This window comes from Gambusia affinis, linkage group LG21 (assembly GCF_019740435.1).
Source record: "Gambusia affinis linkage group LG21, SWU_Gaff_1.0, whole genome shotgun sequence".
In the NCBI taxonomy this organism is placed as follows: Eukaryota; Metazoa; Chordata; class Actinopteri; order Cyprinodontiformes; family Poeciliidae; genus Gambusia; species Gambusia affinis.
Window position 1 is genome coordinate 1,418,385 of NC_057888.1, and position 19,887 is coordinate 1,438,271.

Below are 19,887 nucleotides of genomic sequence, written 5' to 3' on the forward strand. Positions count from 1 at the left end.
CAGTCCAATGAATTCATCTTTATTCATTAGTTTCTATGAAAGGTGGAAAATAAGCAGCAAATGTACCAAACTAAACTAAATATCCAGACATTTATTCATAAAATCATTAATCTGGGTTTTCATATTGGCTGCAGATAAAATATTATAGATAAAATATTGGAGTTTAATTTCACACAAGCTGAATTTAAACTCTGACCTGCTGATTCCCAGCTGATCAGATCAAATCAGACTCTGTTAGTGTTAAAATCTAAATATCTTGTTATGAATCTGAACTTCAGCTGAAGTGAAACATATTTTTACCACCAAACAGGAAACATGGAGGAAAAGTTTATTCTCCAATTAAAAAATAAACATATTGAAACAGTTTTTCTAAAGACAATAATAAGAAACAAACGTCTCAGAAAAGTTTACAAACTTCATTTCTATTGTTTAGTTGTTGTTTTTTTAATCAATAAAATAAAGTCTCAAAGTAATGTTGAATTGTTTTAAATAAGATATTTTAGTTAGAAATATTAAATTACAACCTGATAACTGTAAACATCTTTATAAAACATAAACTTACAATCCTTTGGGACCCAAATCATGAATGAAGGAAAGTTGGCTGACGTCTATAAACTCCATCTGAAAACATAAAAAATTAATTAATTCAACCTTCGAATTAAAGAAACGTTTTATTTAGAGTTAAAGCAGCAAAACATATTTGAGGCTGAGTGGAAGTTTAAAACATTCACAGAAATTTAACAACAAATTTATCCTGAAGCTGCAAAACCTTTAATAAACACTCAGTTTATTAAACCCTGTGTGTTTATTGACGTGTTTATCAACGTGTTTATTAATGTGTTTATTAACATGTTTATCAACGTGTTTATTAACATGTTTATCAACGTGTTTATTAACGTGTTTATCGACGTGTTTATTAACATGTTTATTAACATGTTTATTAACGTGTTTATTAACATGTTTATTAACATGTTTATCAACGTGTTGTCCGTACCGTGGCGTGGCAGCTCCTGTACATCGGCATCTGCAGCAGGTTGTTCAAGTAATCCTCAAGTTGTTTCTGAAACAAAAACACCGATCAACAGAAGCTCAACACACGAGCGACTGGATGAAACCAGAGGTGGGAGGAGAACCTTGCGGCTGGAAATGCTTCCACTTTGGTTCTTCACTTCTTCTCTGGGGAGGACGGGGATCTGAGCCTTCTCCATCTTCATCGTCGTTCTTCTCCTGATCGAGTTCCTGCAGAAACAGAGGAGTCACTTCAGACAGCAGGTTGCCGGTTGCAGCAGGTTGCTGGTTGCCGGTTGCAGCAGGTTGCCTGTTGCAGCAGGTTGCTGGTTGCCGGTTGCAGCAGCCTTACCCCCGTGACGGCAGGTGGAGGCGCCGCAGCGCCTTGTAGGCCCTCAGGTCCCTGTGAAGCTCCACAAAGTGTTTCTCCTTCTTCTTCACCTCCCAGGTGAACTCGCCGTGTTTCAGCTCGATCCGGTACATGGCCGGCGTCGACTGCAACAACAGGAACCGCTCAGCTCTCTCAAGCAGAAACGTAACTTCACATTTCACCGTCAGTTTGCTCCTTAAGTGAAAATGACTTTGATTTAATGTAACGTTAAAACAGCCAGGATGTTTTTCTACTTCTGGTTATTTTAACTGTGGATCAGATTTTCTTTGAAAATCATTTTTTCAGGGTTTAATGGGCTCTTCATTCACTCTGTGCCTGTTGCTGCTGGCACAGTTTCCCCTGAACCAACCTGTGGCACGGGGGCCATTTGTGGCCCTTTGAACAATTTTGTGTGGCCCCTCACTGCAGTTCCAGATCACAGCTACAAATCTGAGCTTCAGTGGGAACTTTTGATCTTTTTCACGTTCAGAAAAATTTAATTCTTTAATAGGAAACATTTTGCACATTTAGCCGTGTTTTCATTTTAATGTCATTCAACAACAAAAAAACTCGGCACATTTATTCTCTTAAACTTGGTAAACGGAGAATTTTGGAATAAAGTTTTCAGTTTTTGTTGCTGGAAATAGACTTGTTATTTTATAAAGACAAAAAAGCTGCACAACTAAATTATTTTGTGTTTCCAGTGAGAAAAACAAAATGTCTCCTGAGGATTTTGGTCCAAGTTGTAAAAGGTTAGGACCCCCGTGTCCTCAGCAGTGATCTACAGTTAAAAGCCAGGATGTGTGGCTGGTTGCAGAACAAGTGAAAAGTGAAACGGGCACCTTGTTGACGCTCCTCTGGACGGTGTTGTTGAAGCGGTCCTGATTCGACGTGTATCGCTCCACTTCCAGGATTTTGGCGGTGATGGGAGACGACAGGAAGACCATGGCGTCGGACTCCTTGAAACCCACCAAATTATAAATCGCGGTGAAGGGCAACTGGTCCCCTGCAGGGAAAACAACCAGCGGTGACAAACCGGCAGGAAACAGAGGGAGGAAGTAAATGCAGCGCGAAGGCAGCTACCGGCTTCCTTTGCGGGGAACTCGCCGTCGCCAACGTCGAGATCTTTAGCGTCCAGCTGCTCCATGATGGAGGTCATGTCGCTGGCTACCAGGTGCAGAGTACTGGAGGTCGGCTCGCTCTGCCGCAGCATGGCTAACACTCAGCCTGGAGCCCAGGGCTCACCTGGAGAGACAGGTAACGGCAGCGAGGGTTTGTTTCAGCCAAAAACATGAAACCTGATTACAGTGGAAGAACAACCGCTGTGAAAAGATGAAATATTTCAGCTGATTTTCCATCAGAAACACTTTCAAATAAGACTGAGTTATTGATTAATCTGTCGATTATTCTGATGATCAATCAGATAAAAAAAATTGGTACATTTTACTTTTAATTTAAGCTGTTTTATTATACAATATTACAAATAAAGAAATTATATAATTCCTTTTTAAATAAAAAAATAAAAATGTTTCTGACTGAAATGCAACTGAATATTTAGTTATTTGTAATAAAATAAATCCTTCTGCCATCAACATGTGAAAAGCTTTTCACTGCAGAGAAACGCTGACCTGGGGATTATTTCTGGATTAACAGATTAGTAACTAGACAGCAAAATGAGTTTAACAGGAGATTTGTTAACAACTGGAACCAGGTGAAAGTAAAACTCCCACTAAAGGAGCTCAGAGTGAAATCTTCCTTCACTGCATTCACATCAAATTTAAAAATAAAAACATGTTTAGATTTGGCAGCTTGAGTCTGAAAAACCACTAATCTACAAACCAAACAAACTGTTTAATCCTGAAACCAAACATTCAGTTTGTTTAAACTACTTTATTCACAAAACACTTTAAAAACAACAAGAATCATAATAATAATAATAATAATAATAATAATAATAATAATAATAATAATAATAATAATAATAATAATAATAATAACTGCTGCCCAGATAAAATCCACAAACATTCAAAAAACAAAAAAAATCGAAACCATCACTGAACTAAAATTAAACTTTTCAACAATAAAACCTCCAGATGTGAAACAGGAAGAATGGAAAGCTGCTCCTGTAGATCTGATGATTTTCAACATGAAAAATTTTATTAAATGTGATTTTAAACGTCGTCTGACGTGTTTCTAGAGTAATTTATCTGATAATATTTAATTTGTGCTCAGCTGCTGTTTGTGTTTCTGGGTCAGTTTTGGTGAAAATCCCTCGACTCGATCTTTTCATTCATGACTGAACTCAAAACGCCGATGATTTTTCTCCTTCCTTAAAACTCCCTCCTGTTTTCACAGGAATACGTTCAGACATGAATCCGTGTTTCTGCTAATCCAGGATGTCTGGATTATCGTGGCCTGGAGGGAAAGACGGCAGAACCAGAACATCTTCACCAATAAACCTGTAAAATCATTTATTGGTTTTTATCAGCTGCCTTTTGCTTCCAGCTTTCTGTCACCTTTAAAGCTCAAATATTGGAAAAACATTTGGAAAGCTTTGAATTCAGACTAAAATCATGGAATTTATCTGCAGTTATACAAACATTTTTCATGTAAGATGTTGTGGAAACCAAACTGGTTCACTGCAAAAACACAACATCTTACAGTTTGTTTCTGGTTTCTAGTCCAAATATCCAAGAACAACTGAAATAAAAACTAAAAATAACTTTTCAGCAACTTTCTGTTAATATTGATGAGAAAACACTGATTGTAGATTATTTCACTTATAACAAGATATTTTCCACATGATTTAATTGAAATAATCTGCCAATGGAATAAGTATTTTTTCATCAATATTCAGGAATTATTGACTTAAAACAGAATTTTTTGCAGAAATGTTATTCATAAGTTAGTTTTGTTGTATTTCAAGCGGATTAACAAATCTGAACAAGAAACTAGAAACTACTTGGTAAAACTTTGTCTTGTGCATTGAAAAGGAAAGTGAGTTTCCTCTTAAGTCAGAAACTGAAAATCTTTTGGTTTATCTTTGGACCAGCTTCACTCTCATCCACTACAAAAAATTTAATTACAATGTTTTTAAAGGTTGTTTAAAAACTGATAAGTCACTTAAAACCTGCAGTCCCTTCATGCTCCTGCCACTTCCTGTCGTCTTCTTCATCGTCTTCGCCAGTAGTAACGTCTGGTTAGAGATCGCATGAAAAAAGGCCACCATGTTTTTTACCAACTACAGTGAGTTGGTTTGAAAACAGACAAAAGTTTTAAACTTTTTATTCTGGTGGATAAATTCAATGAAAACCTCCACAGGAATCAGAGCAAACACAAACCGCTGGCTATTTGTTTACGATCTAAATGATACTCAAAAGGTTTCACTGGCTCCTGTCAGATATTTCTGGGCTCCACAGAAAGTGAAACGGTGGTTTTGCTGCGGTCCGTCTGCTTTCACTTCCGACCAACAGAACCGCAGAAACCAGAGCGAGAAGCAGGAGAAGGAAACGGTTTCAGATCCTCTGTCTGTTGAAATGTTCACTTAAAATCAAAATAACTCACAAGTAACTTTCAGAATGATAAAGGAATGTCATTTCATAGTATTGATGAAAGAGTAATATTTATAATAATAATCAATCCACTGATTTCTCTTTAGAAATAAACTTTTACATCAATATTTAGGAATTATTGACTCAAAACAAATTCCTTTGTCTCACTGAAAAGTTTCGTTTTGCTTCAAGTTCACTAAGATATTTGAAACTAAACAAAAATACTTCCATCAGTAAAGTCAGATAAAGTTAAACCACAACAGAGTGAAGGTCAGGAGGAAGTAAAGGTTAATTTAGTAACAATAAAAACACAAAACAAAGTCAGTTACCATCAAATAGATTCACCAGAAGTTTCAGATGTTGAGGCGGTAAAAGTTATCAAAATAAATGATAATATTGTTGCTTTAAGAACATTTTCGTGTTACATGATGATAAAGGTGTGATAATAAAGTAAGAACATTTTCTAAAATAAACTTTAAATTCTAATGAATATTTAACTGGAGCTGGAAGACTTTTTAAATACTCAAAATAAATAAACAAAACGACAAATAAAATGAATTCTCTGTAAACAAAGTTATTTTTCAGAAAGATGTTGAGTTGAGACCAAAGCAGCAGAATGAAAGAGTAAAATGGCAAATCATGAAAATGAAAATTATTGAGTTTGTTTTAGTTTATTGTGCAATTAAATGATTTATTGTTAATTGCAACACGCAGAGTCTCTCTGTTCACTCTCCAACAGAAGTTTACAGATTTTATCAAATGTAATTTAAACAAAATTTGATTAAATTGACTGAATGAAACCAAAAAAATACATTTTTGGAAGAAATCATAAAAGGTAAAACGAATCGGCTTCGTTGTTGAATCACAGATTAACCAGTTTTAAAGAATTTTATTTTATTCCGTTTAGATCTGATTTCATGAACCTCAGCAAAGCGTTGACCGTCTGAAACGAAGCGAAACGAACGAAATTAACAATTTTTATGGATTAATCGCCTGGAAAGACGCTGCAGCTGATCAGCTGAACGCATGAAAAACGTCCAGAGGTCCTGGAATCACAGGTTCTGTTTAAAAACCAATCGGGTCCAAACGCAGCAGCTCAACTTTCATTCCAAACATTTTTCTTGGATCTGATTAGCGGCTAAATTTGGCTGCTAATCTAGAGGAGATGGAGCTTTTGATTCTGCACACAAAGAAAAGAAGGTGTGTTTGGTGGATTATTTTTGTAACAGTGCTTCTTGGTAATAAATATTATATAATAAAAATGATGTCTGTTTACTTTCTGCCACATTTGTTACAGAGTTAGCAGCAGCAGAGTTGACAGAATAAAATCCTCTCTGCTGTCGCTTTTCTGCTTCATAGTCCAATATTTAGGAATGTTTCTGTTAAATGCGACTACAAACAAGAGATAAATTGTCCTATTTGTGATTATTTTTAGTAAATATATCAGCTTCTTTGTAAAATGAGCATGGAAGCTAAAATGCTAATCGTTAGCATGCTACTGGCTGGTGTTTGCAAAGCAACCAATCCAGGCGCTGATTGGCTGAACCCCAAGATGCTAGCTTGTCCGTTAGCGCTAAGACGGAATTCTCCAACATCAGCTCAGCAAACTGATAACTGTCATGTAAATCAACCCGGTGCTTTGTGGCCGGCGGGTCGCCGCAACCTGGTTCTGGCCCGCGTTCAGAGAGAGCTGGGTGTTTGTAGTATGCAAAGCATGCAGAACAAACATCCTGAGCGGCTCGAGTCTCTGCTGGAAACAGCCGCTCATTGTTAACCAGAAGAAAACGAGAGTCTGGTTGAACCGGCGGAGCAGAAAGTCACCGCACCAAAGTTCAACCAGAAGTCAAGAAGGTCTGAGCCGCCCCTGAACGCCTCATTTACTTCCACATTTTTAATTAAATCAACCTCAAAACATCAAAAGAATCATCTACACTAACAATTATGTTTCTCCTTTATCCTTATTCAGTTGGTCCAGGAAAAACTCCGGCTTTTCAGCTCCGGTCAACAAAACGGGTCAGACGAGTGAAACGCTTGTTCAGGCCTGAAATAGAAGATCTTTGTTTTTACGTTGTGACTAACAGCAAACAGAGGAGGATTTTCTCCGAAAATCCATTTAAACCAGAGCTGCTGAACTGGGCAGACTGTGAGTGGCTCAGCTCCCAGTGTCAACGTACAGAAACACCAAACACCTGGCCTTTTAGGACAAACTGGTTCAAAGGTTTTTCAATGGGTTTTGGGGGTTTTTTAAAGATTTTTTTTGGCTCTAGTGGCCTCCAGCTGACAGTTAACTGACAGGAAAGTGGATAACGAGAGAAGGAGTGGACACGCAGCAAAGGCCGCCAGGCCGGGACTCGAACCCGCGACAGCCGCGCCGAGGACCGAGGCCTCCACATGTGGGCCGTGCCTCACCCCTGCGCCACCACAGCACGCCCTTTCAATGGTTTTTCTACAAAATTATTTTCAAGATTTTTAAATTCTGCATCAACAATATGTAAAAAATAAATCCCAGTTCCTTAAAGTTTGAGCAACTTTAGATTTTTCACCACAGAAGTTGCTTCATTTGTACGAGAATTTGACCAAAATCTAAATAAACATTCAATCACTTCTCTGCAAACATCTTGGAAAATTAAAAGTTAAATCATTTTTATTTTATTTTCTCAGATTCCTTCAGAAAATAAAATCCCATCATATTTATTTTTAGGTTTATATTTTTCTTTCCAGACCTGAATTTGTGTCTCTCCATCCAGCAGTTTGTCTGGTGACCAAAACTGTACTCAGTCCAACTAATACTCATATAAAGTATGCATGACCGCCCTGGGATCTTCTTCTTGGATAAATAGATAATGTGTTTTACTGCAGTTTCATTAGAATCACATTTCATACGGCTGACAGACCCATTAAGATGAAAAGAGAAGATGAAGCCAAAACAACAGAGCATTTCAGATTATTTAAAAGACGTTAAATTACCAGATTCATTCAAAATACAAGGTGGAATAATATAAAATAATAATATAAAAACATATCAAACTGGAAAACTATTAATTATTCTCTATTTATTCTGATTATTTTTATTCAGATCTTTTTTTTCTACATATTCTTAGGAGAAATTTCCAGATTTTATTTCACAGATTTGAATGTGACATCATGTGACCTCACTGTGCAATAAAACACAGGCTGTAGAAAGTATCCAACCAGAACCAGAACCAGGTAAACTTTCACCACAACATGCTGGGCTCATTAACGACTGGGACTTCAAGTCCAGACCTGGAGGGGCTAACTGGTTAAACTGGAACCACTGGTAATCTTTCTCCTTCACAATGCTGCAGTTTCACCTGTTCAGACAGGAAGTGTGAAAACAAATCAGCACCAAGCAACAGAAGACAACTTCCTGATGTTCAGAGTCAGGATTACATCTCAACCCGACCGAACATTTAGAAACTTGAAATCAGACAAACTGAAAACCTGATGAATAAACTGAAAACCTGATGAATAAACTGAAAACCTGATGAATAAACTGAAAACCTGATGAATAAATTGAAAACCTGCCTCTGAAGGTTCATTTGGTTGGTTTCAGAGCAGATTAAAATTTTTCCCCAAATTATGAAATTTTATTTGCATCCAGTTTATGACTAAAACAATAAATTAATAAGAATATCTCATGATAGACACGTTATCAATAGACTGTCTGATAGAATATTTAATATTCAACTGAACTCTGGTCCACAGCCGCACGGCATTCTGGGAGATGTAGGCTGAGGAAAGATGTTAGCCACTCGAACATTCATAGCTAGCTAAGCTAGTTTGGTTGAATCTATTAACACTCTCACTTTCTAGTTACCTAGCAACTCTCACTCTCTGGTTACCTAGCAACTCTCAATCTTTGGTTACGTAGCAACCCCCATCTTTGGTTACCTAGCAACAAACTGTTGAGTAACTTGCGCAGCAGCAGTTTATTGTTTTTTATTGATACTTTCACTGATGAAACAGTGGATAATATAGTAAAACTCGACGATACGAACCGTTTTGGTGGGATTTCAAACATTCAATGGAATTTACCATGACAACGATAAATCAAAATTCATCACAATAAATGATAAACAATATTATAAGATATGATGTAACTACTGTCCTCTGGCTCTAAGTCAGGGTCAAAGAAAGTTTTCAGTTTTTACAGTGTATGTAAATACCTGGTCCCCTCTCTTTACTCAAGTGTCTCTAAATGCGTCTGCAGGTTGAATTCCTGAACTCTGCAGAGCAAATATTCCCTTTGGCATCAAACGTCTGGAGGCTTTGGCTCCAGACATCCGTCCCACCAAAACCTTCAGCTCCAAGATAATCTTCATCTGAGCAACAATCCAGATTAAAGCAGAAACACCTCGACTCTCCAGCCAGCAGCGACTGACGGCGGTCGGTGCGGTTACATCCGGGCCACTGAGCACTCTCAGTAATTGGGTACGTGGTGGACTATTACCCCCCTCACACACACCGTCACTCACCAGGCTAACCAAACACACACACACCGCTAATATGCCAAAGCTAACACTGAGATGAAACCAAGAGTCGACAGGAAAGATGGAAGGAGAACCTGAGCAGATGGAGCTGCAGCTGTGGTTGATTGTCTCTCTGCTCGGCTCGTTAGAAACATCATTACTGCCGCTGACATTTCACCAGAACTCCAGCTGGTTCATTTCCATCAGAACCGAAGAATTAAAGTTTAATCACTTCGATAAAAACCCAGAGATGAGAAAAACTGCAGACCAGGTCTTCAGTTCTGTTCCTGCGATCTGCAGAATCAGTTTTATCTCCAGAATATCAAAGTTAAAGTCTTTTTATCTCATTCTCAGTTTATTAAATCAATAAATAAATAAATAAAGCAAAAAAAAAGGTATTTGGTAAAAATGCTACCAAGTACAGAGTACCTGATAAAACTATCAATCATTTAATATTCAAAAAATACTTATGAACAAAAACATAAAGTTGAGAGAAAGTTTATGAGAACCAAAATAAAAATTATTTATAAAAGTCACAAAAAATAACAAAATCAGACAAAATATTTTTTTCCAGATCAGTTTCCTTCTAACTTATAAAACTTTAACAGAAGTGAGTCTGATGGAGGATTTTTGGTTCAAACATTTTTGTTTTTCATTCAGTGGGAAGAAAATCCAGAAGTTTTACTAAAATCAGAGTAGAAATACTTCAGAATAGAAATACTCAAGTAAAAGTAAAAAATACTGTGTAGTAAAAGAATTTAAAAAAAAAAGTTATTCAAATATCTGATAATATATTTAATATTGTGCAGCTGTATTTGGTTGTTTGGTTTGCATGTTGACGTTCATCCAACCAACTGCTGATCATTTGCATGGATGGATGAACCTGGCTCACATTTATTAATATGTTAGAAATTTACCTGGCTGACATTTTACTTATTCACATGTAACATGTAACAAACTACACTGAATGTTTTAATTCCTTTTAGTCAAACTAAAAACACTTTGAGTGAATCAAGATGTTTGCACAGGAATGAAAATATTTCAGAAACAAAGAAGCAGCTTTGTGTTTAAAGGAGTTTTTTGTTTCTGCAGGCCTGAACAATCCCGTCTCAGCAGAGATTAATCCTCAAACAGCCGGTTGCAGGAAACTTTATGAAAAACAAACTGACGGCTGAGAGAAAACAGAACCGTCAGATCCAAACACTGACCTGAACCCGCACACCCTGAGGGACGCCGAGCATCTTCACAGGAATAAAACGTCCTCTGGTCACCTGCTCAGACCTGCAGCTTCACCTTTGACCTCCACACACACCGCGACACACACCGCGACACACACCGCGACACACACCGCGACACACACCGGGACTCGGTCCCTCCAGCTGCCGCTCAGACAGGCTGAGAGTCGCAGCTGAAACCGCAGCAGGACACCGGACAGCAAGACTGCAGGGGGCGGAGCTTACTGACCAGTGCGCCTATGATTGGCTGGAGGAGCGAGACATCAGCCAATGAGAGGAGGGGGAGGAGCTTTCCGCCTTAAAGCTGCAGAATCATTCAGAGAATCTGATTTTAAATCCGTTTAAATATTTACACAACCAGAGGAGATTAAAATAGAGTCGCAATAAGCAACCAATTAAAATCACGATAAATTAATAATTTTTTAAAGGGCAAGAATCCATTTTATTTACTATAGGACTGGACAATAAATCAATAATATATACCACAATGGTGATCAATTTCAATCGATATCATATCTGATAGAATATTCAAAATTCAACATATAGAATGTTAATTGAACTGCACAGCATTCTGGGAGACGTAGGCATCCACAGTTAACATTCCTACAGAAATGTTGAGGTCATAAGTTTATTTATTCAATAATCTAGCAGCAAAACGATTTTTAGTTTTTGATTGAAATTTGATTAATTCACCAGTCAGTTGGTTGCTCTATAATACTTGAATATTTTATTTAAATGGTATCTTCCGTTGAGTATTCATTACCCAATCAACTCATAATCACTGTAAAAATACTTTCACACTTTTTAATTCTGCATATACAAATTCACCAAAGTATTGGTTAATTGGTAGTTAAATAGTTACATTTCTAAATGTATTTAAGTTATAAAAACTAGCAAAAACACTCAAAAAGCTAATTTAAACCAACTGAATTAGACAAACAAAAAGTCGCAATAAAACTAAACTACAGTGGAAAACCCAAAACTGCTCCATTGTTTTGGTAATTTGGTCATTTCTAAACACGATCAAAATGTAGGCGAGTCCCTACACACAGAAATACCGCTAACATTATGTTAGCATGTGATGGCTGAGCTTTTATCATGGTTAATTCTATAATTACTATTATTTAAAATGACCAATTTGAACATTTTGTCTAGATTAAAACATTAAAACCCAACAAAAATATATAGATTTATTTTAAATGTATCAAAAACAGTAGGAAACATTGATTAGATATATTTGGTAGAGATTTAATATCTCAGTCCAAACACTTGACACTAAAATAAATGTTTCTTTAAGTGTTGACAGACATTTTCTTTGGTTCTAGATGTTTCTCAGTTTGGATAAACATTGACTTTGGAAACAGGTTGGACTTGTTGGATCTTCTGGAACAGAGAGTGAGTGAAACAGGAGGGTTGAGCGTCTGTGAGAACTCATTGTTGACATTCCAGAGGAGAACCGAAGCATTCGGACTCCCACCCACACTGCAGCAACCCCGGCTAACACACAGTTTGTGTCTTTATCTGGACGAGGAGGCCACAAAACTCAACGCAAAGCAGCAAAATGAACATTTTCTGACCAAGAAACTGAAGTTTAACCTTCCCAAAGCAGCAAGGAGACACAGAAACAACAACTTTTGCAAAAAGTTGTTGTTGTTTTCTACAAAAAGTAGGTAAAGTCAGGAGCAAAATGTTAGGGTGGGGTAGCTGCTAAGCTAACTCCCAATTATAAAATATTATTAATAACATAAATATATTGAAGAATAATGAAAGTCAAATATTATCATGTTGACAAAGAATGTTGTTATTTTCCACATTTACCTTATCAGGAAATCAGTTTTTGTTTGCATATTTATGATGGATTTATCCATTTCATGTTAATGTTTTTATGAAATTAAACTACAAACAACAAAAGTACTACAGTGGTGTTGGCTTCATGCACAGATAACATGATATTGGTTTCCCTCCATCACCAAAAAATTTGATTGTTAAGTGAGAAAAAGAATCTAAGCTAATCCAAAATTGTTTTTTAAAATTGTTCAAAATGTCTTCAGACTTTTTGGGTACTAAACTTTGAAAAATTGATTTTATTTTTACCATTTCAGACTTAAATAAAGTAGAAAGTGTCTAATGAGCAGGACGCAGGTGAATCACCAGGTAGGGCGTATTTTTATGACTCATCCAAGGCAGGAATATCAGCCAAACACAGGAATGTGTTAGCATGTCAACTGGCATGTGAACTGGCATGTGAACTGGCATGTGAACTGGCATGATGTGTTCCAGAGGAAAAATGTCCATCCATTATACTGAGAGGTGTTTCAATCATAACAATCATAAATTTATGAAAATATAACACAATAATTGTACTGAAATCTTCATGAGATCCAGAATTAGAAGACACGTAGTCAAGCTAAACGACAAAAACAAGCCCAGCAATGGAAGACTGAGTTCAAGTTCAACTAAAAAATATTGTTCCATTAAACAAATTAGCAGAACTTTATCCAGAAAATGTCAGCTAAAGGTTAAACCCAACAACCAAATCCTATTAAAAAAGAACAAAAATAAAAATAGCTTTGCAGTGCATCCATTGCTGCTCACTAGCCTAGCACAGCAGCTAGCACAGCACTAGCACAGCAGCTAACAGAGCAGCTAGCAGAGCAGCTAGCACAGCAGCTAGCAGAGCAGCTAGCAGAGGAGCTAGCTGAGCATTGCTACATTCCCTCAAGCTACAAATTTTAGTGAAGCTGATATGATTTGCTGTTACATTACAAAAGGAATAATTGAGGAAATAAATTTTAATTTTGGGGGGAAAAAGACATGAAGTTTAGTTAAAACCGTTCATTCAAAACTACAAGCTGATTTTTCAAACAAGGACTGTCATATTTTTCAGGTCCTGGCTACAAATGTAACGAACAATAAACTTTGCTTTTGGTTGGGAAGAAGATGGGAAGTCAGCATATTATGATCATAGAGAGAAAATAAATAAGAATAGCTGGAATAAAGTTTGTTTTACTTTTGCTAACCAACTAAAAACTTCAAACTTTGGTGTAATTGACAAAATTTGAGTGATTGAGAAGTTACTATCATCATGATTCTCAAAGACTAAAACATGGTGCAAAACCTTCCTCTTTTTTACCATACTGCTGCTATCTTAAGCTAATTTTTATGAATGCTAGTTAGCGACTAGTTAGCTTGTTTTAATATAAAATAAAACCATACTAGCATAGAGGTGCTAACATTTCTGTTGAGCAAGGGTTGAACTTTTAATTTCTTTTAGCTAATCTACGTAGTTATTTTAGTTGATCATTATTATATGAATGGCAATAATTTTAATTGAAATAATCAGATTTTAAAAGATAACTGCCAAGTTTTTAAAACTTCTAAATATTTATTTTACACATCTGGAGGATCTTATGCTTGGTAAATATTTTGTTTTTACCTGTAATTTATGCAGAGCTGTTACCCAACATATACAGATAAACACTGTAAAAAGCTGTAGACGTGATTTCCTCAGAGCTGAGCTGCCCAGACCTGCAGAAGTTACAGAATAATAAAAACATCACCGCACCCTGTGAAATGCCTTACGGAGTTGCTGAGCCAATATCTGGTTGGTGTAATATTATCAGACAAACCCCAAACTCCACAGATACAGGAACCTTTTTATATTATTACTGTCAACAAATTAACACTTAAAATAAATAATTCTTAATCAAATAAAACGGCATCTCCAGCAGATTGACTTGTCTGCTAAGGCTGCTCATTACAGAGCATTTAGCTGCAGTAGCTCAGCGCCTAATGAGCTTCCCTGACTCATTATGGGAAGATAAAATCATTAAAACCTCTCAACACATTTAGTTCTTAGGAACGCAGACACTTAGTCAGGAAAAATATTTATCTGGAAGCTGAAAGACCCTCAGACGCTTCCTGGCTTTTTACTGTTTTCTTTACTCAATGAAGGAAACTCCTGTGTTCAGGGTGATCCAAAATGACATCATGTTTTCATAATGCTCTGTTTGTTCTGCTTTCTGCGGGAAATCTGCTTCATTACGACTCAGAGAAAAACACAGAACAGGTTTCAAACAAAACATTTTCCTCAACTGATGTTACCAGATGCCAGAAAACAGAAAGTTACTGCTTGTAAGCAGACAGGCAGGCGGAAACTGCGGCGTTGCACCGCCCCCTGGTGGAGAGCTGGGGCAGCTGCGTGTGTGTTTGTGGTGTAACTGCAGAGAAGCTGGTCAAGCCCACGCGGTTTCACTGAGTGGTTGTAGTGAACAGGAAGCTGCAAGTTTCAAAAAGCTCATAAACATGTTTCAGCTGCTTGTGGCTGCGGAAATAATCACACTGGTTTCTGCAGTACTTTGGAATGGTTCAGTAAAAACATATTTTCATTTTTTTCAAATATCTTCTGTGCTTTTGCTTTTCACCTCCTTATGACTGCAGCTTTTTGTTTCCACTGCTTGCAATCATTAATCTATGAGATTAGATGAGCTCTGCACCATCACCCTAATCTTTAGATCTCATTTATAGGTCAAATTCAAGTCTAAAGCAACTGATTAAATCAGTCTTACTCAACATTTAGATCTGACAGGGGAAGGAACCATTTTGAGTCAGATTTAATATTTTTTATAGCTGATTGAGTGCAAAAGCAAACAACCAAATCTAAGATGATAAAATTCTGCAACCCGGGAATTTGTGGGCGGCCATTTCCAAGGTAGCAGTAAAAGAAGAAGAAGAAGTAGCATTAATAAAAGTAGTAGAAGAAGATGAAGTAAAAGAAAAAAAAATAGTAGAAGAAGACAAAGAAGAAGAAATTATTTATGTCAAGATCAGAGCAACAAATGCTCAGAAAAATCACTAAAACCCCCAAGAGCTCCAGCTCAGTTAGCAGGTTAAAGGTCAAAGGTCATGACAGGACAGCTTGGAGAAGTTGGAGTAGTGAACTTTGCTCTGAAATATAATATATCAGCAGGTTTTCAAAGCTGCTTCTGAATGGAGAAGACGACTTGTTTCTTTCAGAGAGCTGAAAGAGAGAAAAATCAAAGTTCTGCACTGGCCTAATCAAAGTCCAGACCTGCAGACAACAAATATCTGCAAACAGCAATGAAATGAAGCAACACCTTAAAGATCGGGGGGTGTACTTAGTTTCCCTCACAGCCACAGTGTGTTGTATCAGTTAGCAGGATGTTTTAATTTCTGATGTTGCTAAAACCGACAGTCAGCTGATGCTGCACTTCCTGCTAGTGTTGCGTAATCGCTGAGGGGGCGTGGCCTGATTACAGTAAAGCCAGAAAGGTTCCAGTTCACCCAGATGGGTCTGCATGCAGAAAGCATGTGTCTTTTGTTTTCTGTCAGAGGATCTTAATCTCCTGCATGACACAAATATGAAGCAGTGCTGACCAGTCAAACCAGTAGCACAACAGACTGGTTGTGAGTCTCATTCACTGAGACATGATCGGCATTCGGACTGCAACAGGAGAACCTCAGTTCACGACCAGAACACACCAGACCCGTTCAAGAGAGAATTTTATGTTAAAAAATACAAATTTTGTCTTTGAAGAGCTAAAATAAAATAAGTAAAGTTGTTTTAACATTTCAGTCAGCGGAGACGGTTCTGGATCATCCTGCTGAATATTTTAGTGTTGATTCATCCAAATGAGTCAGATTATTATTCTGAGCGTGTTTCATACATGACAGTCTGGCAGGTTTTTCGTTTGTTTGTCCTCCCATGTTGATTTAACTCCAGGCCTGCTGCTGATAGCAGGACCTTATAATCTGCTAAAAGCTCTCAGTTAAGAAACTTCAACAACATCTGCAAACCATAAACCCTTAAATAAAATGATTTTCAGTTTAAACGAGGACCTGCAGCTGCTTCAGATCGCGGTTTGATGGAGATCAGAGGCAGCGGCTGCTGATCTGGAGGGTTGATTTAACTGACACATTAAATTAAAGATAAAGCACACGACCTTTCTGCAGCAGCATAATCTGTTTAACACCGAGTCCAGCCGCCATGTCACATCCAGGAGAGAAACCGTTTCAATCAGCCTTCAGCTGTCGCAACGTTTCACCCAGAAAACTGATAGAAAATAACGATTTGAAACTAACAATTAGAGGAGACTGGAAACAACGAAGTTTAACTGAAACAGTTTTACACTGAAATGAAAAGATGGAACCAAAAATGAACTCAGACAGAGAAAGACGACAGACGGACAGACGGACGTCTAACAAGCAGCTCAATATTCCAACAGAAATGTTTTTAATCATGAAGTAAAACTTCAGATAAACAATTTAAACCTTCATAAACTCCCCTTGTCTTATTAATTATTACTATTTAATAATTATTGATTCTTCCTGCTGCTTCATTGCATCACCACCAGGTTTACCAGAACTCCAGAACTCCAGAACCAGAACTCCTGGGTCTACGTCCTAACAGTCACTGTGTAGCTAATCTCTGGTTAGCGTCTGTTTGCTCCACACGTCTTCAGGTAAAACTGAACCGTTTGTCACCAAAGCAACAGAAAACCATCTTCAGCTGACAGACGGATCAACCAGACGGATCCCGGCCGGCTGATCGGTCCGTTGGGCTTCGGCACCACTGACCCGACCCATCCGTCACTCCTTCCTCCACGCCTGCTCTGGTCATATTGATTAAAGGCTTTATTGACCTCTGCTCTCCTGGAGCTTTATGGCCTCAGGACTCCGTGTGCCAAAGCACACAGAACATTCCCACCCGGAAAGTCAACCCAGCACTCCCATCATCCTCAGGACTGTTTGCTGGAAAACCCATTAAGACTCCCAGGATCCTACCTGTTCACTGCGCAGCAGTGGAGCCCATTAGCCAGACCGGTCCATTAGCAGAGCAGCAGATTACAGCATTTCTCCGTGTGAGACTCATGAGAAGCCATTTTGGTCCAAAACTGGAGTTATAATCTTTGGACCTACAGAATCCAGAGTCGACACACAGATGGAAACCCAAAGAACAGGGAGGTCCAGGTTCCCACAGGAAACTTCTGGACTGGAAATGGACCAACTGGACTGAAACAGACCGGAACTGGACTGAAAACGGACCGGAACTGGACTTGAAACAGACCGGAACTGGACTGGAAACAGACCGGAACTGGACTGAAAACGGACCGGAACTGGACTTGAAACAGACCGGAACTGGACTGAAACAGACCGGAACTGGACTGAAAACGGACCGGAACTGGACTTGAAACAGACCGGAACTGGACTGAAACAGACCGGAACTGGACTGAAAACGGACCGGAACTGGACTAGAAACGGACCGGAACTGGACTTGAAACAGACCGGAACTGGACTGGAAACAGACCGGAACTGGACTAGAAACGGACTGGAACTGGACTAGAAACAGACCGGAACTGGACAAGAAACGGACCGGAACTGGACTTGAAACAGACCGGAACTGGACTGGAAACGGACCGGAACTGGACTGGAAACGGACCGGAACTGGACTAGAAACGGACTGGAACTGGACTAGAAACGGACCGGAACTGGACAAGAAACGGACCAGAACTAGACTGGAAACAGACCGGAACTGGACTAGAAACGGACCGGAACTGGACTTGAAACAGACCGGAACTGGACTGAAAACGGACCGGAACTGGACTAGAAACGGACCGGAACTGGACTTGAAACAGACCGGAACTGGACTGGAAACAGACCGGAACTGGACTAGAAACGGACTGGAACTGGACTAGAAACGGACCGGAACTGGACAAGAAACGGACCGGAACTGGACTAGAAACGGACTGGAACTGGACTAGAAACGGACCGGAACTGGACTTGAAACAGACCGGAACTGGACTGGAAACGGACCGGAACTGGACTGGAAACGGACCGGAACTGGACTAGAAACGGACTGGAACTGGACTGGAAACGGACCGGAACTGGACTGGAAACGGACCGGAACTGGACTGGAAACGGACCGGAACTGGACTAGAAACGGACTGGAACTGGACTAGAAACGGACCGGAACTGGACAAGAAACGGACCGGAACTAGACTGGAAACAGACCGGAACTGGACTGGAAACAGACCAGAACTAGACTGGAAACGGACCAGAACTAGACTGGAAACAGTCTGGTACTGCACTGGAAACGGTCCGGTACTGATAACGGTTGGTTTCTGGACTGGAAAGTGTTGGGTATTGGACAAGAAATGGTCCATTCCTGGACCGTTTCTTGAAAATGGTCCAGAACTGGACTGGAAACAGCTGGGAAATGGTCCAGAACTGGACTCTAAATGTTCCATTACTGAACTGGAATTGCTCCAGAAATTAAAACAGTTGGATTCTGGACTGAAAATGGTCCGGAACCAAAAACGGTTGTGTGTTTCACTGGAAACACTGAAAAAGCAGCCAAAGGAAAACTTTTTAAAATCCTTCAGGTGAGGGAAGTTCGGGGGCCTGGAGGGAAAATCGGAACCTTTCAACACAACCAGTGACTATCTGCTGCTTCTGACTTCCTGTCTGCTTTACGCCGCAGAAGTATTTCAGCAACCTCAGCCCAGCGTTGCAAAGAGAGGACAGCGATTCTACATGAGCAACAGCGACTTTCTGCAGATGTGAAGAACAAGATGGAGGTCTGGAGGAGGACTGAGAGCTGACTGCGGGTCCATTAATCAGAACACAATGGGTCGATGCGGAGGGGAAGTGGTTCTGTTGGTTTATAACGAGGAATGGATAAAAATAAAAAAAGGGGAAGAGGTGCGTTGTTGTCACAAACCGAGTGATGACACGCTCCTCATACAGGTCTGACTCGTTCCCAACCCCGCAAAGCCGAGTCCTGTCGGAACCGACACATTTAATTCACCTGGATCACACAGGAGAACCCGCATGAGGCTGCGGAGGAAGAGGAGGAAGAGGAAGAGGGATTCCTCCACACAACAACAAATAAATAAATAAATAAACAAAGCTCAGCAACAGAGAGGCGCATTTTCCCAATTAAGCTCAACAAATTACGCACAACTCCAGCAAACTTCTCCTCACAACAACCATTCATTTCAGGTAGAAAGAGGAAAACATGTAAATAAAACAATATAAAATTAAATAAAATCAGAGTGAAGCGAGTCCAGACACGAAGCTTACCCTCCTGATGTGAAGCGAAGCGACAGCAGCTGCTGCTGTGACTGAACCGAGGAGCGACACCAGAACCTCCTGATTCCCGGAGGCGAGACAAGCAGCAGCGAAACCGCTAAAACTGGACTTCCGGTGGCTTT

At 39.1% G+C, this 19,887-nt stretch overlaps 1 protein-coding gene across 2 annotated transcripts in view; it reads right to left on the reverse strand.

The window, feature by feature from the left end:
* LOC122824383 (phospholipase D1-like) overlaps positions 1 to 19,887 on the reverse strand; it is a 34,343-nt gene extending 14,456 nt beyond the window's left edge. The window contains exons 1-7 of one of the 2 annotated variants that reach the window (XM_044104988.1): positions 19,757 to 19,887; positions 2,462 to 2,623; positions 2,221 to 2,384; positions 1,361 to 1,503; positions 1,134 to 1,239; positions 995 to 1,060; positions 563 to 621 (exon numbers count right to left, since the gene is read on the reverse strand). In XM_044104988.1, the coding sequence (XP_043960923.1) occupies positions 563 to 621; positions 995 to 1,060; positions 1,134 to 1,239; positions 1,361 to 1,503; positions 2,221 to 2,384; positions 2,462 to 2,591 (668 nt within the window). In that variant the 5' untranslated portion in view covers positions 2,592 to 2,623; positions 19,757 to 19,887. Of the gene's footprint in view, positions 1 to 562; positions 622 to 994; positions 1,061 to 1,133; positions 1,240 to 1,360; positions 1,504 to 2,220; positions 2,385 to 2,461; positions 2,624 to 10,627; positions 10,814 to 19,756 lie in introns of those variants that run through there. The other variant, XM_044104989.1, reaches the window with a different exon arrangement.